This window comes from Eumetopias jubatus, unplaced genomic scaffold, assembly GCF_037043125.1.
Source record: "Eumetopias jubatus isolate StellerSeaLion01/CBP00866 unplaced genomic scaffold, mEumJub1_p1.0 scaffold_1, whole genome shotgun sequence".
Taxonomy (NCBI): Eukaryota; Metazoa; Chordata; class Mammalia; order Carnivora; family Otariidae; genus Eumetopias; species Eumetopias jubatus.
In genome coordinates, this window is record NW_028274807.1 from 3920015 (window position 1) to 3945561 (window position 25547).

The window sequence follows — 25547 nt, forward strand, 5'->3', positions numbered from 1 at the left end:
GAGTGTGAAGTGTCTCTATGGAGTGCTCACTGTGAGAACAACTTCAGGTCCCCTCTCTTTTGTCTGCAGAGCAGCTGTAAGTCAGTCACACCTCGGGATAGAAACCCCTGCCAGAGCGTTTTGCCTGCCCCTCTCGGTGTGCTTGCTCAGCACTGGGCAGGACCTATCTGTTCTCTTATAAAAGGAGCGTCTATGTTCCCAAGACTCTTACGTGAAGTTTCTGAAAAGGTTTGCTTACCTTACTTACTAATTAAAGGCAAGTCACATTTTTCCCCTGCCCGGTCTCTGCAGTCTTACCACCAATGGCCACTTGATAGCCACATCCAGGTCGGGTTACACAGATGCCCGTGATAATGCTGTGTGCTGTGATGATTGAGTCGACAAGGCTGAGTGACTTGGTGGAAGTATTTCCTGATTGGTAGAACCTGTTGGCAGCCTGCTTACCATCACGCTGGCTTTTATAATGAAAAAGGAAAATATTTCTGCTTTTAATGATGGCGGCCCCAGAAATGGTGAGTAAAGTGGGTGGGGGAGAGACGATGCTTCTGAGAGAGGATTTCTCAACGTTTCTCAGTGTTGTGAAACCGACCGACGATGGCCTGGTTGGGAAGGGACTTCCATGCCTAGGTTCAAGGTTTCAGGAAGCATTTTACCACTTGTTCTTATTCTGATCATAAATATTTAAGCTGCGTAATTTGCCACATGCTGATAGTACGCGGCAAGTATCAGCAGGAATCAAAAGCAAAAATCCGGATGTGAATTTACTAGTTTTCTAAGATACTTTTCAGAGCCACTTTTGAGATGGAAATGAAATAAATATTTTTAGTGCATAACTCTCGCTTCAATTTTCCTAAGACCATGTGAAGCAACACGAAGAGAGAGTTTGTGTTAAAAGGCTTAATAGTTTCTTGTTGAATCTCAAACATTACAACCAGTAAACAGAAATTGAAAATGGGTGATTTAAGTATCTATGTTTCTATGCCTGTTGGAACCTACTTTGAAGAAGCAGGTTCCCAGAGAACTCATGCCTGACTGATACCTGGGAGGGTGAGCTGGGATTTAGTTGGGAACATTCCGCCATTTCCTTGCTCACTCCGCCCCTCTTAGAGTTACAGGAATGATTTCCAGAGGCTTCTGACCTCTCTGGCTTTGCGATGGGTGGAATTCTCTTGGAGGAAACAGAGCCCCAGTGTAGCTGGTGCAAGCTGGTGCATAGCTGGTCCCCAGCTGCTCCTCCCTTTGCTGTGTGGGGGACTGGGCACCCAGAGGGCACGGATACTTTCATCCTTAACTAGGTCATGCCCGCGAGAGCCAGGGAAGGGCTGTGTTTACAGAAAACTACACATACTGTGGGTGAGTGTCTGTCCTCTCCCTGGTGCCATCTACATTTTTTGGGCGTGGACATTGTGTGAGTATGAAAAACTTCTTATGGTTATGATAGGTGTCCTATCATATGTGTCCTATGCATGTGTAGGCAAAGGGTTGAGTTTCCGTGGGACAAAGAACAACGACAAAAAAGAGAAGGAAAGTGCTTTGAAAGTGATTTATCTTCTGAAAAATAAAGGTACAGTAATTTCTAAATCGTAAAAGGGCGTATCTCTAAAGATTGCTAGTCAACTGATTTTAAGATTGGTAGGAATACACAGTGAGAAAGTCATTATTTTAGCAGAATTCAGTTCATAGTTTTTCGTTAACTCCGGAAGTTTCTCTGTTACCTGCTGTGGCTCAGAAAACAAAAAACAAAAACAAAAAAAAACGCGTTCTCGCTGGACACATACTTTTGATTAACGGGTACTGAATGTGCTTTATGTGGATTGTTGGATTTCAAAGATTTAACATGACAAAGATGCGTTGGACACTACAACTGTAAATAAGGGAGCAAACGCTTTCTGTTCTTCCTGGTGAAGGAGGTGGAGCCAAACCTCAGAGGTCCTGAAATAGTCACCATGGGGGAGACTGACCCACCTGCCGCGGAAGCCCCCTTCTCCTTCAGATCACTTTTTGGACTTGACGATTTGAAAATAAGTCCTGTTGCACCAGGTAAGTGGAACCAGGTGTGATTTCTGGGGACATCCTCACCAGGATTTCTCACACCCACAAGCTGGATGCTTGCACTTCCTTGGGTTTATAGAACCCTGGAGAGGGGGGCATTAGAGAGGGGCATCCTCTTGTTCAGCCCCTTGCCAACTCCTGGAGACAGAAGCTTGCATTCCCTGGATGGAGGTTTTCAGAAATTGAGGCTCCCTTTGCCCCTGGGAATGAGGGGTCAGGTCCTGCCAGAAGATCTCCGAGCCCCCCAGAAAGTCCTGAGAACCAATGTTCATCAGCTCTTCCGGGAAACTTAGAGTAAGCTGGGCATTGCTGAAGGTATTTGATGCCTAGAATAAAATCCAACAGCAGGAGACAAGAGTTGCTCTGAGCAACAAGGAGAGTTGGTTTTGTAAATAGGTCTCAAATGCAGGACTTGGAACAGTGAGCCGGAATGCTGACCCCTGGGGCCAGCACGGGGGTTGCCTGGGGGCTCTGGCTGAGGTTCCAGAAAGCATGGAGCGGGGGCCGCCCTAATGATTCCTTTTAAACCCTCTGGACAATTGAGGTTGGGGGGTGGTAGAGAATACGGGAGGCGGGAGGACAGGTTCCAAGAAAAGGCAAGGATACATAATTTAAAAATACAACGCAAAAAAATGGACATAAATATACATTTAAGAAATACCCTGCTATCACCTGACCCCCAAGATTTACCTGGTTTTTATGTTTGCCTTCATTCTCTTTCTGTCCTTGCCCATAAGTACGCATTCAAGCACACTGTAGGTATAGACGGGTGTTTCCCCACGTGCTGCTTGGTTTTTATGTATGCCTTTTGTTTATAACATCACAACATTCCATCAAGTAGATGTGTAATTTACATAGTTCTTCAAATCCTCATTTGTCATACAATTGTTTCTAATATTTTTATAGTACAGATAAGATGAGCTTGAATGACGCTATACGTATTCACCTCTGCTAATTTTGCTTATTTCCTCATGATTAATTCCTAGCAGTGGGAATTCAGTAGTGCTTTAAATAAATAAGCAATGCATTGTTCATTATAGTAATTTAGAAAACGCAGTTAATCAAAAAGAGTTTTAAAAATTACCCACAATTTTACCATTACTCAGAGATAACCTTATTTGTGCTTTAGTATTGGATTTCTTGCCTTTTTCTGATCTACACACCTGTATTTTCCTTTGGAAGTGGCATATTCTATTTTGAAGCTTTTTTTCCCCCCCAAATGAAACAATATCATGTTCTTCTTTCCATGGCATTAAATAATTAAATGTTCTTTAGGGGTTGGCAAACTATAGCTCATGGACCAAATGTGGCCCACTCCTTGGTTTTATAAATAAAGTTTTATTGGAACGCAGACACATCCATTTATTCACCTATTGTCTATGGCTGCCTTAATGCCACAGTAGAGTTGAGCAGTTGCAACAGAGACTATATGGCTCATAAAGTTTAAAATATTTACTAACTGGTCCTTTACAGAGGAGGTTTGCCAACTCCCTTTCCCCATCATGGAACTAACTCTATACATGTGTTCTATCACCAGTTTCTTCTGATGGGCGTTCAGGCTGCTTCCCGCGCATCAGTATTACATATGCCACCTCTCTAAGTGTCCATATAGGTAGAAATTTATGTACATCAATGATGGCATCTTCAGATAAATTCTTGAAAGTGGTTTTACTAGGTCAAAAATTCCATTTTTAAGCCTTCTGGTTCGTATTTCCAATTTGACTCTCAACAAGTTTATACAACGTATACTCCTCTTGACTATAAGTGGAGGTCCATTTCCTTCCACTTTGGGCTGCAGTGGCGATGCTACAACAGCAATCATAATAAATATTGTGAGGTTGATATGTAGTTACATTTGATTTGCAGTTTTTCAAATTCCCAGAGAGGTTGGAGGTTTTTTCGTGCTGGTTGATCATTTGCATTTCTTTTCTGGGAAGCTGCTAGGCATTTTGCTTTTTATTCCAGGCATGCTCTCAAAGACAGAACAAGGAGGGGGTGTGGGGCCATGGTAGCGCCCACAGGGCACCATGGCAGCTGAGCTGTAAAGGGGCAAATGTGAACGAGACAGAGGTTCTAATTGAGCAGCAATCTTGGAATCTGTAATTAGGATGAATTTCCTAAATCTAACTCTTAGACACAGAGCAACTGGAAATGATAAGAGGTCATTCTTGGGGTTCCTGCTGATTTTTAAAGTGTAAGTGGAGTGTGGGCTCTCGGTAAGGGGGAGTTATTAATTTGGTGCAGGCTTCTGGGGGTGGGAAAGGCTGGAAAGAAGAGTCTGCTCTGTAAACTCAAGACCACTAATTGGTTGCCCTGGAAGGAACTGGTCTCCCATGCTGAGATAAAACAACCTCCATTATCATGATGTCATGCATCCATTCCATTGACTGATACAGTTGACCCTTGAACAACACAGGGGTGGGAGTAGTTTGCTGACTCCCCACCTAGCCAAAAATCTACTTATAACTCTTGGCTCCCCCAAAACTTAACAACTAATAGCCTACTATTGACCAGAAGCCTTCCTGATCACGTAAACACTCACTTAACAAGTATCTTGTGTGTTACACGTATTATACAGCGTGTTCGTACCATAAAGTCAGCTAGAGGAAAGAACGTGTTATCAGGAAAATCTTAAGGAAGAGAAAATACATTCGAGGTACGGTATTATAAAAAATCCGCGTGTAAGTGGACCCGCACGGTTCAAACCTGCGTTGTTCAAGGGTCAGCTCTATTTATCAAGGACTGCTGCACACCGGGTGTTGGTCTAGGCTCTGAGAACACAGCTGCAGAGCAAATTGCCTGCTCAATGTGGCCAAGACAAAGAGCTTGCCCTCTGCCTCCCCCTCCTCGTTCTACATCCTTCAGGCCACGGACTGCGTGCCTTTCCTTAGTCTCCCTAACTTCTCCCTTTTCCCTCTTCCTCGTTCCTTCTCTTACTCTTCTTCTCCTTCTCTCCTACCTCCCCCCCCCCCATTTTTGTCTTCAAATTCTTTCTTCTTTAAGGAGCCCTGAATGATATTGGCCATTTTATAAGCACACCCTTTATTGCCAGAGGGTGAAGCTGTGGGTTTCCAAAGACAGGCCGGGGGAGATTTCGGGAGGCTTTCTGTGGGAGCCCTCTCAGCTCAACATCTCTAAGCCTAGGGTGTGAGAGGGAGGGACATCGTGTCCTGAGTAACCGTGTGCTGGGAAGAAGGCTGTCTGCCCTTCCTACACTCCCACCTTCCCTGGGGACAGGGAAGTTGTCCCCTGTGGGGACAACTCTGGCATAGGTGTATTTTCAGGATTGATGAGACAGCTTGCATGAAGGGGCCTGTTCTCCTTGGAGTAAATGTGCTGATGGAAATTCTCCTGGTTGCCCAGAGATGCTTGTACTTTGGGGCATTGTGACGCTTATATAGGGCATCCTCTTTCTCATCCAATCTGTCTGGTTCTTTCGGCAAGAACTGGGTCAGGTCCGGGGTTTACCCTACGTGCAACCGAACAAATCAGCCTGCCCAGTTTGCTGGATGTTGGCAGGAGACAGGAGACTCCCGGGTCAGACACGGAGGACGTTGTTACTCGTGGAACAAGCAGCACATGCATCCTGTTCGGGTCAGTTACCCATGCCCGCCAAGCCCCACGGAGGTGGTGCGGAACAGCCCAGGGATACTCTGCAGGCCCAGGGGGTCTGCATCACACGAAGGAACCCAGAACCAAGGCAACTCAAATCTTTTATAATGGAGTGCAAGCAGACCTGCACACACTTTGTCCCAAAGGAAGACATTGTATTTGTTAAGCCAGACAATAAGTAAACCTGCTCCTTGCTCTAGAGAGAGACATCATCTCTATCTTCTAAGGCTGCTTGCTCTGCCAGCATCCTCAGGGAGACAGTCTGGGACGAGGCTGTTGGTGTCACCATGCACCAGACTCACGGAGAATGGGCTGCTACATCATCTGGTGACTCCCTCAGGGGCCCCAGCCCTCCCTCTCCTCAGAGTACCCTGTTTGGGTTTTACATGTCACCGCCCTCTGTGGGGAAGCGTTTCTGGGGAAACGTTTCTGGGCTCCGCTTCCCTCCTCTACCAGTTTCCTAGGGCGGCGGAGACAAAGGACGACAGACTAAGTGGCTTAGAACAACACAGGTCCATTGTCTCATGGTTCTGGAGACCAGAAGACTGAAGCCCAGGGGCCGGCAGGGCTGTGTTCTCGCTAAAGCCTGCGGGAAACCCTTCCTCGCCTCTCCCCAGCTTCTGGTGTTTGCTGATGATCTTTGGGGTTCCTTGGCCTGTAGGTTCATCACCCCCATTTTCCCATGGTGTCCTGTGTCTCTTCACACCATTCCCTTCTATGCATGTCTGTGTCTGGCTTCAACTGTCCCCTTTTTAAAGGACACCAGTCCGATGAGATTAGACCCACCGATGGCTTTGTTCTAATTTGATGGCCTCTGTAAAAACTCCATTTCCAAATAAGATGATATTCTGGGGTCAAGCTTCAACATACTGAGGGGTGGGGCGGGACACAGTTCGGTCAGTAGCACCAGCCCCTAACCCGGCGTGGACACAAGTGGGTCAGGGGTGGAGCGCATGGGGCTGAGCCTCTGGAGCACGTGTCCCCGGAGGGGTGGCCTTTGGTCTCACTACGGCGACTTTCTTTGGGCCAAAACATTCTCTGCTTTGAGGGGAGAGAGGATGGGTAGCTCAATTTTGAGTTTTATTTTATTCAAATCCGCTGCTCTGTGGCTCTTTGCTCTTCCCCCACCTTCTCGGTTTCCAGACGCAGATGCGGTTGCGGCACAGTTGCTGTCCCTGCTCCCACTGAAGTTCTTTCCCATCATTGTCGTTGGGATCATTGCCTTGATATTAGCACTGGCCATCGGTCTGGGCGGTGAGTACGATTCATTATTTAGTGGGCTCTCGAATGCCTGTCCAGGCATTTAAACTTTGATGAGCTCCCCGCTCACACCGGCGGGGTGCTGCCACCCAGCCTTAATCACTGGAGGCAAACGTCTTTTGGGCTTGCTGACTTTGAGTTTTCTTTGCCTGCATGAATGTAGGGCCAGCCTGGGGCCCAGGAGGGGCTGCTGGCCATGCACGGGGCTTTGTCACCAAGGAACCTGCCCAGTTAGAAGTACTGAAAGGCAGCTGATGAAATAGGATTCTGCGGGTGGGAGGGGGTGAGGGGCCGGGAGAACACAAGGAGGCCATTCATGCAAGGCCAAGCCTACCTGCTATTTTAAAAAGAAGGTTCATGTGGCTTTTGAGAAAGTGAGTCATTTGGATGGACTCTGATAGGGAACAATATCTCTTCTTCTCTTTCAAATGACTGGCCCACCTGCTCAGCTGTGTGGTCCCTGGTCCCTTCTCTTCTTGCCCAGGGTCGGAGACAATAGGAGGTAGACTGGGGGCCGAGTCGTCCTCACTCTGGAACTCCTTGCTCAGCTGGCTTAGCCAGTCGGCCCGCAGCCATGCATTTTCTTTCTTGACCTTGAGCCCCAGACCTGTGGCTCAAGGCCACGGTGAGACAAAGTGGGGTGCCGCAGCCCCACCCTCTGGAATTTGGAACAGAAACTGGGCTGAGGGAAACAGGCTGCAATTTCAATGCAGGTTTCGTTATTGATGGCCAAGCTCAAGGTCCCGTGGCCAGTGGATGGTTGTTAGTGTTGTCCACTGAAGAAGCCAGCCCTTCCTTGACGCCCTTGTCCCCTCCTTTTCCTCAGTCCACTTCGATTGTTCTGGAAAGTACAGGTGTCGCTCATCTTTTAAGTGTATCGACCTGACGGCTCGATGTGACGGGGTCTCAGACTGCAGAGACGGGGAGGATGAGTACCGGTGTGGTAAGGCCAGGCTCCTCACGGTGGAGGACAGCCCGACCCTGACCTTGCCCATCCGTGCAGTGGGCCCAGACCCATGCCGCTCTCAACGCACGTCCTTACCTGTGACCCACCTGCCACGCGTCCCCAGGGGAGACTGAGCTGGGAGCACGGGGCGGGGGAGGACTGTTACGTGGGGTCCAATTTCGGCTGGGGGGGAACACACATACCACCTCAGGGGGTCCAGGCGGTAAGAACGGCCCCTGCTCTGCAGGGTGGGGGTGCTGCGGGTGAGGGGCAGGACAGATTCAGCAGAGCAGGGAGCTGAGCCGGCTGCGGAGCGATCTCTGCCCGCGGGCTCAGCCTCGGCGGGCCGCTCACACCCTGACCGTCCTGTGCACCGGGCAGTCCGCGTGAGCGGCCAGAACGCAGTGCTCCAGGTGTTCACAGCCGCGGCGTGGAGAACCATGTGCTCTGACGATTGGAGAGGCCTCCATGCTAACGTCGCCTGTGCCCAGCTGGGCTTTCCAAGGTAACGTAAAGAACATTTCCTGCTGATGGTAAAGCATTTGATCGTGGTGACAATGGGGAGAGAGAGAGCCACCTCTTAGCGGGGCATTTACGGGGTGCGGCTGCTCACCGTCATGCCGCATCCCCACGGCAACCTTGATGTCATCCTCGCGCCCCAGGTGGGCACACCAAACCCCCGCCTGCTAAGTGGCTTGATCAGGCACACGGGAAGGGGCACGTTTGGGGGTGTCTCATGGTCCGGACAGGACCCCGGATGCACACAGGAAATAGAGAACTTCTGAGCCGCCAGCTGCTCAGGCCATAGCCAGAGGGTGGCTACGTGGCCCCCATGCGCCGGGTGCCGGTGGCCCCACGGATGTGTGCGCACACTTCCCAGGAGCCCCAAAGACCCAAGTTTGAAAAGCCAGCCATTTAGGGAAAACACAATCACTTCAAACAGTGGTTTGGCAACACGTAGGAGGGATAGCGCTGGGAGTGGGGTCTTCACTTTCCAGCGTTTGGTTTTGTCTACGTGACGTTTTGTGCCGAGGGGACACATTTCTCTCCTCCTCTCTCCCGGCCCCTCCTCTGACCCCCGGCCCTGCTGTCCTCTGTGGCCTCCCACCACGGCACCCCAACCCCCTTTGCTCCTGGCCCCCGGGGTTCAAAGCGGGTAGACTCTCTGAGTTCCCAGGCTCCTGGGTGTTTGCACCTGAATCCCCATGTCCTCGGCCCAGTTCCCCGACTTGGGCATTAAAGCCGGAAACTGCTTGGAATCCAGGGAGCCTCAATTTTTAGATCTGGTGCATCATCCTCTCAGCTCCTTTCTTCAGTGCCCGTGACACCCCAATGTCCCCCAGCCTGTGTCCCTGAGACCACCTCCTTCTCACCTGTGACAACCTGGATTCAGGAATCAGCGGCAGTTCAGCCCTGTGACAACAGCCAAACCACCCACACAGATGCCTCCCAGGATTATGTAGACTTCACCCCTCGCAGACAGGGAGGAGGGGGCTCACACCCCATGCGCACACACACCACACGCACATGCACAGACAACACGCACATGCCACACACATGCACATGCCACACATGCACACACACGTGCGGACACACATGCACACGCCACACGTGCACACGCCATACATGCACACGCACACCACACACGCACACCACACACACATGCACACGCACACCACACCACATGCACACACACATGCACACACCACACTGCAAACACGCACACCACACAAACGCACACCACGCACGTGCACACGCACACACACCACATGCACACCACACCACATACACACACACCACACATACACGCACCACATGCACACACACGGGCACACAGCACCCACACACCCCATGTACACATACCACACACACCACACACATGCACACCACACAGACACACCACACATGCACATACACCACGTGCACAGACACACCACATGTGCACACACACCACATGTACACGCACCACATACACATGCACAGACAACATGCACACACCACACACACATACACCACATGTGCACCACATGCACACACCACATGCATACAGCACACGCACACCCCATGTACACACACCACACACCACACACACACAACACAGACACACCACACACGCACATACACCATGTGCACACACACACCACACGTGCACACACGCACACAAACATACACCGTGAATGCCACCCACCACATAAACACACACAAGCATTCACATACGTTACATCATATACCACATCGTACACATGCATCACACACATACCACATCAGACACAAGTATACACACAACACACCACATCATACACATACTACATACCACACTGCACACATATCACACACTACATTACTCATATGTACACAAACACACCACATTACACAAACACTAAGTCACACACATGCACACTCACATGCCTCATGCAGACACACGCGCGCGCACACACACACACCACCACCACCACCACCACCACCACCACCGCAAACAGCTGAAAGCTTCCCCGGGCACTTCTGTTCCCTATGGAGGCCCTTTCTTGGACTCACTGGGGGCGCCCCTACTCTTCCTGGCTCCCCTCCCTCTCCCTCCTGGAGTGCCATCCCTTCCTCTGGACGCCCAGGCCCCCGTCTACGGTGCAGAAGGGCCCGGATCCCTGTGCGCCCAGCCACGCTGACATGGTCCCTCTTAGCTTGGCGTGTGCCCTCAGGGGGAGTCCAGCCGACGTGGTTTTCCCAGACCGCCCCCCAGCACGGCCGCCTTCCTTCCCTAGGAACCCGTTCTTCCCTTCTGTACCAGTGCTTCAAGTCCAAGATTTACTTCTGTAGCCTTTTTGCTTTTTCTTCCCACTTCTCTCCTTAAAGCCCTTCTTTGATCTTCTCTGCTCGGCGGTATCCCATGTCAGCTATCTGGATGACAGCAAAAGGGGATACTATCAAGCCGGGTTGCCTGGGTTCGAATCCCTGTGTCCTCAGCCCAGTTCCCAGACTCAGCCTCCAAAACGGGGACAGTAGTAGCACCTGCTTTGAAGGGCGGTGCGAGGTTCGCGTCGGACTGAGCCTGGAACACAAGAACGCCCCGGGGGAGCTGGTGGCTGGGGTGGTTACGACCACCTGGAGGCTGGGCCATTTATGGGGATCCCGGGGTGGCCCTCGGGGCCGCCGTGCATCTCACAGCTCTCCGGCTCATCAGCTTGTCACCTGGTGCCTGCCCTATCGGCGGTTGAGCCGTCCCGGGAGGGCTGCGAGGGTCATTGCTCTCCAAACTCAAACTCGACTGCACTTTGTATTCTACATCTAGTCCCCCCCTGTCCCCCGCCATGGCATTTCCGTAACCACATGCAATCCTGTGTGATAAACGGGTGTGTTAGGGAGTGAAGCGAGCCAGCTGCCTCATGTTTTGTTCATTCCATGAGAAAAGGGGAGGATGCCCTTTCATTTACTACCCCTCATCTCATAACTCCTTAAACACTTGATTTTTTTTTTAAAGATCACGTCTTCTTTATTGTTGTTCTCCAGAAGACCCGTTTCCTGACACTTTACACACTTGCCGAGGGGCCCTGAGCCTTTTCCTTCGGTGTCCATCTCTCCCCGATGGGCACCCGCCCCAGCTCTGGCTTTTTCATTCTCCCTCACCTATTCCTCTTGGATTCCCAGCATCCCCACTCTGGCCCCGCCTGAAAATACTCTGCCTAGTTCCGTGTTCTGCTCTCTCTGGGGCTTGCTTCAGGCCAAGCAAAGGTCAGTTCAGCCAGATGCGTCAAGGGGGGCTACTCAGCTACATCAGGAAGTGGGCTCCCTGGCGCATGCCCAGAGCCTGCCATGGGTGGAGGGGCCGTGGGGTGGGGGCCAGATGGGTCCATGGTCCCAGACAATGCAAGATCTAGAATGCCTTCCTAAGCCAGCGGAGGAAGCTGTTGATGGTTGGGGGAGGGAATGACAGCCCCCCAGTACGATACGTGTAGTTATTCTGACACGAACACTGGTTGGTTTGAAGCCCAGAGTGAATTCACACTTCAGGTCTGCGTTTCCAATGTACTTGCAGCTACGTGAGTTCAGACACCCTCAGGGTGGACTTGCTCGAGGAGCAGCTCCAGGGGGACTTTGCGTCCATCAATCACCTCTTGCCCGATGACAAAGTGAGCGCTCTGCACCACTCCGTGTATGTGAGGTGAGCGGCCAGGCGGTGCCGCTGTCCGCACTGCGTCACCTGCTGGCTCTGTTGAGCTGTGCACGGCCCCACGAGGACCCAAGCGACTTGAGAGTGTGTCTCCAAATGCAAGGTGGGGGCTTGGCCGCCTCACTTAGACTGGGTGGAGGGAGCACCGGCTGGGGTGCAAGAACGCAGCCCAGAACAGGCGAACATGGCCCGACAGAGAGGGGGAAGAGGGTGGTAAGCAGTGCTGCATGGGTCGTGCTGTTCTCATTGTGGGCCCCAGGGGTGTGTGCGGAAAAGGGCAGAGGGACAAGGAAACTGGAAAGAACGAGATTAAGAAAGACACGTAGCCTCTGTCTACAGAGTACTTTAACATTTACAATTCCTATTCCATGTTTCCCCCAGCAAATCGTGAGAAAAGTAAAAGGAGGTGCCCGTAAATGATGGTGCCCACAGCCTAGTGTGTCCCCTGCCTCTGCAGTCAGGCATCCCCATGTGCTCCTCCTGGCACTTTGGGCCAAATCCCAGGAGCGTGTTCTCTGCTCTGGGAAACAACAGCTTGTCAGCCTGTCCATCACATAATTGATAGTCACCCCAGACTTTGTGGGGACAGCTCATCTCTTAAGTCCTAAAACCTCCGTCTAGTGACCCCCCCTCCTTTTTCGTGCTTGATTGCGTGAGCGGCCTGGGGCTCTAAAGGCAGGGAAAGTCACAAAGGGACACAGGTGGATTCTAAGAAAAGCACATTCCCTGCCCCCCCCCCCCCGTGCAAGGGCGAGCACGGGTCCTTTCTGGGGCAATCACAGCTCTGCTCTGGGGAGGAGCGTGATCCAGGCTGCAAGGACACCTGCCATGCTGTCCGAAGGGCCCTCTGTGTCCTCCAGGGGCCAGCGAAGAAGCCTGGGCTAAAGCTGACCTGCAAACGACGCCGGTGATGTTCATGCCACAGCCCTCCTCCTGCCTCCCCCATAACTGGCTCTACAAAGCTCAGAGGCACTCGGCCACCTGCCACATGGCTCTACAAAGCTCAGAGGCACTCGGCCACCTGCCACATGGCTCTACAAAGCTCAGAGGCACTCGGCCACCTGCCACATGGCTCTACAAAGCTCAGAGGCACTCGGCCACCTGCCACATGGCTCTACAAAGCTCAGAGGCACTCAGCCACCTGCCACATGCACAATACTTCACTGTAGCCAAATGTTTCGGAATGGGTGACCTCACACGCGTGTGGTTTTTTTTTTTTTTTTGATATGGACAAAAATTGCAATCTGTATTAAACAGCAGGGAAATAGAGTTCATTTTTCTTTTATCCCAAGATTAAGTTGAAAAAAAGTGCTCATTTCCCTGACCGTAAACCTCCTCTTTTGCTCCTTAGGGAGGGGTGTGCCTCGGGTCGTGTGGTTACCTTGAAGTGTGCAGGTAAGAGATTTCGCGTGGCAGAGAGAAATGGAAACACGCGCGCGCTCACAGACTCCGGTCTCCCTCGCCTCCTCAGACTGCTCGGGGTCCCCCCGTCCTAGGTGCCAGGTGGGAACCCCGCAGACCCCACCTGATGGAGGAGGAGAGCAGCGTCAGTCTGTCTCATCCGTTAGCGGGCTGGGGGGCGGGGGGTGGGGAGGCAGCCTGGAGCAACTTCTCTGCCGCAGACAGGACCGTGGTCCGTGACGCCCTGTCACTCGGCAGTGGCTCCAGCAGCCTGACTCACTGTCACTTTCTCCTTCCCACTCCCCCTTCCCACCTCAAGGAAAAGTGTGCCCAGGCTGGTCAGTGCCCCAGGCTCCCTGCCCCATGGCAGGCGCCCCTGGCAGAGGGAGGGTTCACACTGCAGGGGTGGGGTCTGGAGAAGTCAGGCAGGTGCACCGTAGCCCTGCATGACTGAGGAGAGGGCTGCAGAAGGTTCCCGTGCTCCTGGTGAGTGGTGGTCATACTGGGGTCATAGGCGTCGTGGGGAGGGGCGCTGCCAGCACCAGACCTTCCCACTGCGCCCTACGTCTGCTCCCACCCCCGCCCCCTCCGGCTCTCTTTCTGGGCTGTGAGCTCTGCAAGGACAGCAGGCTGTCAGGGGGGATGGTCTGTGGGTGTGACAGCAGGTTCCCCAGAAAGGTCTGTGGGATCGACCCCCAGCCCTTGTTCTCTCTCTGCAGTCTGCGGTCTGAGAATGGGCTACAGCTCACGCATCGTGGGTGGAAACGTGTCCTCGCTCATGCAGTGGCCGTGGCAGGCCAGCCTTCAGTTCCAGGGCTATCACCTGTGCGGGGGCTCTGTCATTACCCCCGTGTGGATTGTCACTGCCGCACACTGCGTCTATGAGTGAGTGCTTGTCGCCCGCAGACCCCATCTAGACGGGGCCGTGTTAGGATGGGGAAGATTCCAGTGGTCAGCAGCAGGCCCAGAAAGCGGGCAAACCGACCGGATGGTCACAAAGTAATGTCCAGTGAAGTGGACCCATCACTGTCCCTGCTGGCTGTGACTGGTGACGCTGAGCTCATTCTAAGGATTTCAGACCTGCCTCTCTTACGGAGAAGGTAGAAAGCTTTGGGCAGAAGCTTCCTTGCAGGAGGGAAACGGCCGACCTCCCTCTAGAAACTTACAGGGGAGCATGCTGTGGCCAAGAGACTGAGAGGTGGCCCCGGCCGGGTGGGCACCGGCCTCCCAGGCAGGGTCTCGGGGGAGGTGAGCACGGGCGAAAAAAAAAAAACCACAGGAGGACTTCCAAACCCCAGAGGTCAATTCTCCATTTTTGTTTTTGTTTTGGCTGCTGTCTGATGGAGAATGGGCCCCGACAGACCCCTCAGATGCTGAGAAGTCTGGAGGCGAAGGCATCGAGGCCTGCCCGGGGAATGCACGGGGTGCTCCTGCTTCAACTCTCCGCCTTCTCATTTCAGCCTGTACCTCCCCAAGTCCTGGACAATCCAGGTGGGGCTGGTTTCCCTTTTGGACAGTCCAGCCCCTTCCCATCTGGTGGAAAAAATCATCTACCACAGCAAGTACAAACCCAAGAGGCTGGGCAACGACATCGCCCTCATGAAGCTGGCCGGGCCGCTCACCTTCAGCGGTAGGTCTGGGTTCCCTGCTGCTCTGTTGCTTTCAGTTCTTTCAAGAGAATTTGTAATCACCCCTTGATGCCTTTTTTATGACGCTGCTTTGCAATCCTTGGCTAGACAATTCCAGGAGTTGACTCATTTCCCTGCTGGCCATGGTTGATTATCTTTTCTCATTAAAGTTGTGATTTTCCTGGTTCTTGGTATAACGAGTAATTTTCGACAGCATTCTGGACATCGGGCTGTCACATTAGGTGACGCCGGGTCCATATACCTCTTCAACTTCTGCAGGTGGTCACCCTGTTCGCTGTGTGTGACTGGCCTACTTTTGTGGGCTGTGCCTCTGATGATGTTTGATTTTAGAGACCCTGTGGTTCTACTTTGGTCAACTTGGTTCGTCTGGTGCCACTGGGGTTCCCACGGGTGCCATTTTCTTCCCGTTGTTGCCGGCTGGAGATGAAAGGGACTTCCCCCAGGCCAGGCCACAGGTGCCTCGAGGTGGTGGAAGGGGGTTGCTGGCCCTGTGGGGTTAAAGAGCTCTTCCCAGAGCTTCTTGAGGTGAGGTGCACCTGCCCGGTGTCTTGGTCATGGCTTATAAAGAGGGCCACTTCACAGGTCAGTCAGCTGGGGATCGTCCCCGTGGCCACGTCTTTACTGGGCATCTTCAGCTCCCTGAACTACTCAGAAACAGTCTCTCCCCGCTAGCTGCTGCATCTGGCAGGCCAAGTGTCTCCCTGGGAAATACCTAGTCCTAACCTCTGAAAGTTTCAAGAATACCAGAACACACAGGATAGAGCTTCCAAACATTTTGCAGATGCAGACAAAGGATTACGAACCTACTCTTAAATAAATTAAAGCCCCCTTTGCCTTCCCCGGCATATAGCCGCACGGGTCCCCAGAGGAACATCGAACAAGGCCCCTGATGCCACGGAACCGTGGCCTGGGACCAGTGTGTTCATCACACCGCACATCTCGTGTTCTATGTGTAATGCTCTGAAACTAACATTTCCGGAGAAGCAAAGAGAAATTGTAATGGTGGCGTTCGTTTATCGTTAATGATACTTGGTTATAAAAAATGAGGTGCCAACATCTGCTCTTTGATAAAAATTAGCGAATGCTCTTACCACTTCTCTGCCTTTCCGTTACCGTCCCATGCGGAAAGGCTTAGCGCATCTCAGAGTGTCTTCACGAGACAGCCTCATGGCAGCCGTGACACTGTCTCTGCTGGAGGGTGTATGTGACACAGCCCACGGGGACAGGCAAGTGTCTTGCCTCCAGGTGTGCCAGGAGGGACCAGAGTAGCCATGGAGGGATGTTTCATAAGGCAGTGTGCCCATGGTCCAGACCAGGAGTGGGCAGGTTAGGGCCCCAGGACCCAATCGGACCTGTTGCCTGTTTTTGTGAATAAAGTTCTGGTGGGACACGACCAGATCCGTTTGTGTACCACTGCCTGTGGCTGGCTGCTTTCAGGCCACGGGGGCAGGCCACGCGGCCCCCCACAGAACCTTGTGTATTTACTAATTGGCCCTTCACAGAAAATATGCCACCCCTGGTCCAGACCCACTCACAGTGCCACAGGTTAGGCTCTGGAGGGGGAGGATCCCTGTGCTGAGCTGGCAGCTTTTAGACCAACCAAAGGCTTGACCTTTCTTTGGGAGAGTGGACACTGGGGAGAGTCATTGTTTTCTTGGACTAGTGCTTCAACTGAGTTCGAGGTTGCTGTCTCCCCTTGCAACAGAGATGATCCAGCCCGTCTGCCTGCCCAACTCCGAAGAAAACTTTCCTGATGGAAAAATGTGCTGGACGTCAGGATGGGGGGCCACAGAGGATGGAGGTCAGTCACCTGAAATCGAGATTCTGAGCCCAGGGAGCCCAGAGCCACGAGGCCCAGCGTGGACGCCCACCATGACACGCTGCCCCCCCGTGTCACAGCGTGGCATCCCCGTGGGAGGCCCCCGTGTCCCAGGCAGGGGGTACGGGTCAGCTGCTGGACACACGCTCTCGGCAGAGCGGTTGTGGGTCAGAGTCATGGTTCCGCTTATCTTGGGGAAACTGCAGACTTTGTCAGGGAGAAATAAATGAAAAAGGAGGACTAGGGACACTCCTTGTTGGGGAGATGTTCACCAAATCATCAGGCGGTTTCCCCCCCCATCCTCGCCACCATGCTAGCAGAGTACATAAGGAGCCCATAGAGAACCCTTCCCAAGGGTTATTCAGGAGGCAGACATCTGTACCTGGTGATGAATTTTCATCTTGCGTGCTTTGGAAGATGTGCTCTTTCATTAGAGGAAGCAGATGTATGGAAACTTACTGCTATAATCGTAACGGTAATAGTCATCTTAATGAGAACAGCGCATGCCAGTGGAACCCAGCCCATCCTTCCATCGGGGTGGGGCACACCTGTGCTCATCACTCATAGGTTTTCCACCGATTCCTTTCCTTCGGGTAGAAAATGTAAGAGTTCCTTGGCGGGGGTGGGGGGAGGGGGACTGTTGTAACAAAGCTCCATAAACGGAGAGGCTTAACCAGCAGAGACTCATTCTCTCCCAGCTCTGGAGACCAGAAGTCTGAGATCAAAGTGTCACAGGGCCGGTTCCTTCTGGAGGCTCTGAGGGTGAAGAACTTACCTTGGCCTCTCCTCCAGCTTCTGGTGGCTCCAGCCATCCTGGGCATCCCTTGGCTTGTAGACACATCACTCCAGTCTCTGCCTCATCTTCTTGTGCCCCCCCTGCCCCGAGTCTCAAATCTCGCTCCCCTTTCTCTTATAAGGACACCGGTCTTTGGACTTAAAGGCCATCCTAAATCCAGGATGATCTCATCTTGAGATTCTTACCTTAATTACATCAGCAAAGACCCTACTCCAAATAAGGGCACATTGTAAGGTTGCAGGTGAACATGATTTTGGGGGGTGCAATTCACCCCAATACAGGAAGTTCAGAATTTTCCTCCTGAGGCTTATTAGTTGAGCCTAACCCCCCTCCCGCCCCAAACGTCCAAGGCACATGGGGCTTACCCAGATCTACAGGGTTTGTTCTCTTCCCCCGGGCAGGGTCTCATCCCCGCGGCTTGCCACGTTCTCTTGCCTATATGGGAAGCTTCCTCCACAGACACGTTGAGCTCCGTTTCACCACGTACCAGGTGCTGAGCCGGATGTCTCCAGGCCATCTGCGCCTCACAGCAGCCCCTCAGTGGGGAATTATCTTCATGGCCATCTTGAGGGCGAGGAGCCTGGGGCTGAGGGGAGCTGAGTGCCTGGCCTGGGCTCACACGACCAGGTGGTGGGAGGTCGGGGTTTCCATGTCCACACTCCCCCCACAGCCCTAGTCACATTGTTTCTCCAGGACTTGTGGCGTCAGAACATTAGTTCATTATTTTGCCAGATCCTGTGGGACGAGTAGGGAGAGATACCACTCTCAGCCAACCTCTGGCCAGTGGGCCCCAGGCAAGTGGGGTATGGGTGGATTGGAGAAGCCCGTGCAGAAAACAGGATGCAGCTCACACTCAGAGAACTCTTCGAATGTGGCCTCGAGGAGTGTAGACCCGCACCCCACCTGCTGATATGTGCTAGAGACACGGGAATGGGGCCGTGCCCTGCTTTCAGCCTATAAAACATAAAGATACCCGGTTTACAAACAGGTTAAGTTAGAGGTGTGGATCCCTTTGGGTCAATGGTGGGGCTGACCCAACGGCAGATGTATCAGTTCCTGTTGCTGTTGCAGCAAGACCAGACTCATTGGTTTCAACCCCAGGAAGGTATTATCTTCGGTTCCGGAGGTCAGGAGTCATCCATCTCCACGGGCTGGAATCCATGTGTTGGAAGGGCTGGTCCCTCCTGGAGGCTCCGAAGGAGAGTCTGTTTCCTGGCCTTTTCTAGGTTTCTGGCGACTGCCTGCTGGTTCGTGGCCCCGCCTCCGTCCTCACAGTGGGCCAGGCAGTGTCCCCCGCCCCCCCTGGCTCCCCCCCCATATCATATCTTCACCTCTGATGCTTGCGGTTCCATTTAGAGCCCACCCAGGTAGCCCAGGCCCGTGTCCCCATCTCGGGGCCCTTCTGCCGGGGAAAGTGACACAGACAAAGGTTCCCGGATTGGGAAGTGGACACCTTTGGGAGGACACATTTCTGCTGACCACACGAATGTTCTGCCTGCAAACTTCACGGGCACGGGCCTCAGTTTCCCTTTTGTAACCTGGATTGTTCTGAGGCCCGAACGGGCCGGTGTGGGTCAAGCGCTTGGCCCAGGATGGACCCTGGGGAGGTCCATGCTGGTTACTGCTGCCCAACCTCCTCCTGCTTTGGCCACTTCAGGGGAGTGCGTGGCCCTGATGGGAAGCAATGGGCTGCCCGGCCCGCTCATCAGGGAGCTCGCCACAGACCACGCGCCGGCCACCTCCAGGAGTGGCCTTCTCTGCCACGGGAGTGTGGTGGCGTGGCCCCCACCCCTGCCCCAGTGCATGCCCTGAATTCCCAGCAGGGCCCCTCAGGCATGTACTGCCTTCCCTCTGACACAGGTGATGGCTCCCCGGTCCTCAGCCACGCAGCTGTGCCTTTAATCTCCAACAAGATCTGCAACCACCGCGATGTGTACGGCGGCATCATCTCTCCCTCCATGCTCTGCGCCGGCTACTTGAAGGGCGGAGTGGACAGCTGTCAGGTAGGGGCCCTTGGTGGCCTCTGGGGGCCACCGCGGCAGGGGAGGCTCTGGACGGTGACCCAGCCTGTGGGACAGGCCACTGCAGGCATTGCCCTGGGACTGACTGAAAAGCAAATTTACAGGGTGTGGGGAAGATGTTTGCTCAAGATAGCACTCCCTTGCCTGGCCGCCAGCCGAGTTTACCCGGCGCTCCCATTCCGCCTGGGTGCTGGCGGCGGGAGGAGTCTGCAGGGTGCCCCCCGCCCCAGCCCTGGTTCTCAGAGTTTGCAGGGGCTGCAGGCGGGTGGGCACTGGTGCATCTGGCCTCCAGAGCCACAGTGAGTGCGACTCCAACACTGTGGGGGTCCAGCCCTGGCCGGGCAGACCCTCCCTCTAGAGCGCTCCGCGGGCTGTGTGCAGCCGCCTCCACCTTCATGGGTTCAGTGCCTCTAGAATCTGGCAGGGAGACAGCTGGGGGAGACCGTCCCTGGGGGGCCAAGGACCCCACTGTTGGGAGTGCCAGCATCAGTTCTCGGAGGCTGGGCGCGTGAGCGTGGAGGCAGCCTTGCCCTGAGTTTTGTGATGAGAAGGGGGGGGATCCTGGTGCTGAGACCAGGGACACCCCCTACAGTGCTATTTCCTCACCAACCAGGGAGACAGCGGAGGGCCGCTGGTGTGTCAGGAAAGGAGAGTGTGGAAGTTGGTGGGCGCAACGAGCTTTGGCATCGGCTGTGCCGACGTGAACAAGCCCGGGGTCTACACGCGCATCACCTCCTTCCTGGACTGGATTCACGAGCAGATGGAGGTGGGTGCAGCTCACGCTGGTCCCCATCATTCGCCTCCAGCGTCCTTTCCTGTGGCCCCAAGGCTGCTAGGCAGGGTCAGGTGCGACACTGAGGGGTCGGTCTGGCAAGCAGTGCCCTGTGGCCTCTGGGTGTCGGACGTAAGCACGGCTAGTCCCACAGGCAAGGCTAGGCGTGGGGGTGGTCCTGGGCGGTGGGTGCACACAAGGGCAGCCACAGGGATGCAAAGGACAGACTTTCTCCACCAAGTGGGGAAAAGAAAAGGGGTGAACGACGCGGAGGCCCTGGGGAGGGGGTGGGTCCGATGGGCGTGAGTAGAGGGTGGGCAGGGTGCAGACAGTGGGGGAGGGTGTGAACCTGCAGGCCCCCAGTGCCCACTGAAGAATCTGGACCTTGCTAAGAGCCAGGGATGGGCCGGAGGGTCTCTGATCTCAGGGGGCCGGGGCAGCTCTGGGCTTTGGGGGAGCCTCCCTGAAGGGGGTTGCCACAGGAGGGAGACAGGTCAGGGAGGCCGGCTTCCAGGACCAGGGCAGGCGGGAGAAGGGAATGCCACAGGCAGCCAGGCGGGACAGCCACCCCTGGGGTGGCAGGCCGGAGGGGCAGCGGGGCCTGGCCACCCAGGAGCCTCAGCAGCACAGCCTTCTACCTTGTGGATACCCAGCAAGTATTTGCTGACTTCATCTCCGATGCTGAGCCCCCGTCACGCCTTGGACAAGTTTCAAAGAACTTGGGTTTTGCCTTTTTGTTTTTAAAATTAAGGCCAAATTTATGCAACAGGAAATTAACCATTTTAAAGTGGACAATCAGTAGCCTAACATCTTTCACGGTGCTTTATAGCCAGCAACTGGACGCTCTGGTGCTCCCTGTTCAGGACCGTTTTCGCAACCTCATTAAGAAGTCACCCCCCCCACCCCCCCTCCCCCACCAGTCTCTGGCAAGCAGTAATCTGCTCCTGTCCCTAGATCAAAGACCTTTTAAAATGTTCCTTTCAATTGGAAACAATTGGCTAAAAAGACATCAAACACCTCATGTGTCTTGGGTGTTACTTTCCACTTCCTCTGGGAATTTTTGCTTTGAAGGAAAAGCTGCATCATGGTTGCCCTTTTCCAGGCTGAGGCCTGGTTTGGCTTGTAGTCTTGCTGAGCCGCCATACTGTGCATCCTCTGCGACCTCGAATAGTTTCTACCCTCAGCGCCGCTCCCGGCAGAGCAATGCTAGAAGACATGCCTTTTCCAGAAATGCCTGTTGACACTCCTTTTGTGAGCCAGCACACCGGCCCAGTGAGCCTCACAAGGGACACGTAACACTCTTAAGCACAAAATGCAGCCCAAACTCATCCACCTCTTTGGAAGCAAGAGAACAGATGTTTGCAAGAGCAGCACCCCCTCCCCACCCCCTCTGGCTGCAGTGGCCTTGATGGCCGTGAGTAGGACCCCAGGGTGCAGATGATCGCGGGGCTGTGGGGGATGGAGGGCGGGAAAGGGGGAGTCACCCACAGAGCCACTGAGTGGCTCCCACCACGCAGCCCCGCTCAGGGACAGACGGTCCACGGGACCAAGCTAGTTGTCATGAAAGTCAAGTTTGAAACAGATGTGGGTCCAGGAAACCAGCTCCCCGTCTTCAAGCTGTGGAGGAGGGCCGGGGCCTGGCGGGGTCAAGTTTCCAACGTCCCCCTGGGAGCCTTCTAACAACAACGGTGCTGGGTGATGTCTTGCCCTGTTTCCCTCAGCACTGGCCTGGGTGGCAGGTCCTGGGGCTGTCCCCATATTACAGGGGAGGACACGTTCGTAAAAGCCCTGCAGCTGGTGACCGCAGACTGTGACTCCAGCCTCGCACCTGCTGCACAGCCGATCCCCACTGTGGGCCTGCACCGGAGCCTCCCTGGCTGCCTGTGTACCTGACGATTCCCGGGACACTTCTCCAGAGGGTCTGATCAGGGGATGTGGGGTGAGGGCCCTGGCGATTCTGATGCACGGGGTCTTCAAGGGAAGACACTTTGCCGAAATACCGTTGGGAGCCCTGTGGCTCCCTGGGAGGGCTTAAAAAGAGCTTCCACCCCCTCCCCCCACCTGGATCCATGCTCCCCTGCCCCGATGAGCACGTGCACGAGTGCTGGACGGATGGCGGCTGGATGGCCCCCTGGAGGCCTGAGACATCTTCGTCACCAGCTGCCTCGGTCTGTCCACTGGGGGCCAGTATGAGAGCTGCCCTTTAGCAAGTCTCTTCAGGTGTCCCGGGGAGGGGCGAGGATCCAGAAGAGGCTTCCCTTCCCGTGGGAGGTTTTCCAGGGGTCTGCATTTTCAGTTGTTTCTCTGAGTACGCCCACGGACCTTCCAAGGGCCCACACGGGTCGAGGGGCCTTGGCCCGGTCATGAGCTGATGGGACTGCCTGCTGCGTCATCTCTGCCTTCATCCACTGTGCTCTGTATGAGGGCTTAAAACAAACCTGTTCTGACTCAAACCGGGACTCAGGACCATGACATGACGGCTGGAAAGGCCATGTGGCAACTAGGGAAAGTGCCCCAGGTCAGGGACAGCCGATGCGGAGGCAGGTGCTGGTGGGAGTGCTGTCTCACACGCCCCGGGGCCCGCCAGCAGAGGCCACCTTTGTCCCCACGCACGGTGGGGACCAGCCCACGCTCACCCGTGGCAAAATGCAAGTGCCCGCTCCATCTCAGTGTGGGAGGCCGGCTTGAAGTGCAAAAGAAGGTAACGACTGTGTTTTCATTTCTAGAGGGACCTGAAAACCTGAACAGAAGGGGACAGGTGGCCACCTTGACTTCCTGCCGTGATGGAGACCCCCTGTCCTTCCACGGGTCCCTGGGCAGAAACTTGCAATGGGAGCGCGAGCCTTCGGTGCTCTTCTTTCTGGCCCCATCCGCAGAGCCGAAGGAAGGAGCACCTTTCTGTCCCTCCACCTCTAGAGCAACCGGCTTCCGGCTTCCAGCACCTCGACAAGCCGCCAGGGGCGTTGGGCGAACATAGCCTGATGCTCCTTGGTGACCTTCGCTGAGAACAGATGTGGGAACTCCTTCGTGGTGTGACTTTGTCCCACTTGGTTTTCTCTGCCCCTGGACACAGGCAAATCCCATACAAACAACGCAGGTACTCAGTAAGGACTCGAGGCCCAGAGCCACAGGGGGCCAGTGTCACTGCACGTTTTTATCCCTAGGCGCTGGAAGCAACCCAGACTTCCTACTTCCAAGGGCCTTTTTCGCGTGTGGGAGCTTAATCTACAGTGATTAGTCATAAGGTTTACCTCTAGTCTTTCTTTGTAGCATTTGGTGCTTGGTGCATTATTTGTCTCTTGCTTCCCGGGGACATGTGCTCCCATAAGGCCTCCGTCAGAGCTTGTCTGAATGAACCCTGACCGCTCGTGTACATTGCAATCCTGAGCTAAACTGGAGAGCCTTGATTACTTTGATCTCCTCAAGATACATTGTGGGTTTTGCACTTTTCTGTCGGAACAGCTTTCTTTTCTTTTTTAAAGGTTTTAAGTGTTTATTTAACAGAAGGAGAGAGCGAGAGAGAGCGAGCATGAACGGGCGGAGAGGCAGTGGGAGAGGGAGAAGCAGGCTCCCCGCAGAGCAGGGAGCCCGATGTGGGGCTCGATCCCAGGACCCTGGGATCATGACCCGAGCCAAAGGCAGACGCTTCACCCAGTGAGCCACCCAGGCGCTTCCTGGAACAGGTTTCTCAGCAGATCAGAGTTACACCAAAAGACTCAGGAGCAGAGTAAGTTGAGAAGGTGCTGGACTCAGGCAGGACCACCTAACCCCGCACAGGGGTGCCGAAGGCACGGTGGGCGTCACGTGTCATCAAGAGGCCAGAGTCTTCCCTGCATCTCTGCATGGCCCTGTTACCCTACCACGCACCTGCAATGTTAGAGACCCCTCCCGGTTACCCACACAGCCTCTGTGGCCCCCAGGCACACACCTAACAGGGAAGAGCTGCTCGTAGGCAATCCCTGTCCAGACGCACTTTACCACAGATGAAGTTATCACATATGAATCTGTCGCCTTGCCCTGAGGCGGCCCTAGGAAAGCTGACGAGTTTCCAAGAGCGAGCAGGTGCCCGGGGAGGGAGAGGCTGCGGGGAGCCTCCCGGCGTGTCCGAGACGGGGATGCCCAGGGAGAGAGGGAGCGCCGAGGCAGGCTGGCTGCTCAGCAATCACCCTAATTACTATTGAATTTTGTTAGGAAATATTTGCTGTCTTACAGTCTTTCAAAAGGTCTGAGTAATGCTAACGGCAGGCAATGAATCAGCGTGTACGTGCGCCTGGCACAGCTCTACCGCACTTCCTGTGTGCACTGTTTTATCGTCACAACAACCCTCTGAGGCAGGAGTTCTCACTAGTCCCGTCCCGCGGATAAGGAAACTGAAGTGTGAGTGGGAGTGATGTTCCCAAGCCCACGTGCCAGGCCAGTGGGGCATGCTGGGTTTGTACCAGGCACTCGTACCAGCAGGAATTAATGCAATTGCCATCTGCAAAGCCACGCTCATTAGCATTTGAGTCTAAAGAGACTTGGCCCCACCCGTTTGAACTCACTGGAGACATATCAGTCATTCAAAGTCACGGTAGACTGCTCCACCCCTAGAAATGTTTGGTCCTCATGAGGCCTTTGCTGGCTCCAGAGCAGGTCCATGGGTGGAGCTCTTCCCATTTGGCTCCTTTCTTCTGTGGCTACAGCTTCACATCCACGTCATGCCCGACAGCCAGGTTAGAGTGGGAGCCAGGAGACAAAGTCCTGGGTGGGGCACTGCTAACCTGTAGCCAGAGAAACAGCCCGGAGAACATGCCACAGGGCAGGTGGGCTGCTTCCCCTGGTGGCTTGACCCGCAGAAGCAAGTGCAGGGCATGCATGTTGTGGGTTAGTAAATGAGGAGAGCCCTCACCTGCACCGGGACGTCCAGGACAGTGCCATGGGGATGGCTCCTTCTCTTTTAGGTGCTTTTGTGTTTGACATGGCTAGATTTTAACATTTTAAAAAGCATGATGGAAGGCCTAACAATATTCAGAATGTTTGGAAAAACGAGTGCTATAAACCGATCAACAACTTAA

General features: G+C 54.0%; 1 protein-coding gene across 2 annotated transcripts; it reads left to right on the forward strand.

The window, feature by feature from the left end:
- Positions 1-491: 491 nt before the first annotated feature.
- TMPRSS3 (transmembrane serine protease 3) lies at positions 492-23237 on the forward strand. Of its 2 annotated transcripts, none has more exons than XM_088017503.1 (13): positions 492-521; positions 1908-2040; positions 6808-6918; positions 7751-7867; positions 8252-8375; positions 11901-12026; positions 13387-13430; positions 14156-14321; positions 14897-15066; positions 16791-16886; positions 19561-19703; positions 20335-20487; positions 23220-23237. In XM_088017503.1, exons 1-13 carry the CDS (start codon positions 492-494, stop codon positions 23235-23237), a joined length of 1431 nt encoding a protein of 476 aa, XP_087873629.1. The 2 variants fall into 2 exon arrangements, with proteins under 2 accessions (XP_087873629.1, XP_027982349.1); XM_028126548.2 differs by lacking the exon at positions 492-521 and adding an exon at positions 1225-1408.
- Positions 23238-25547: the final 2310 nt, after the last annotated feature.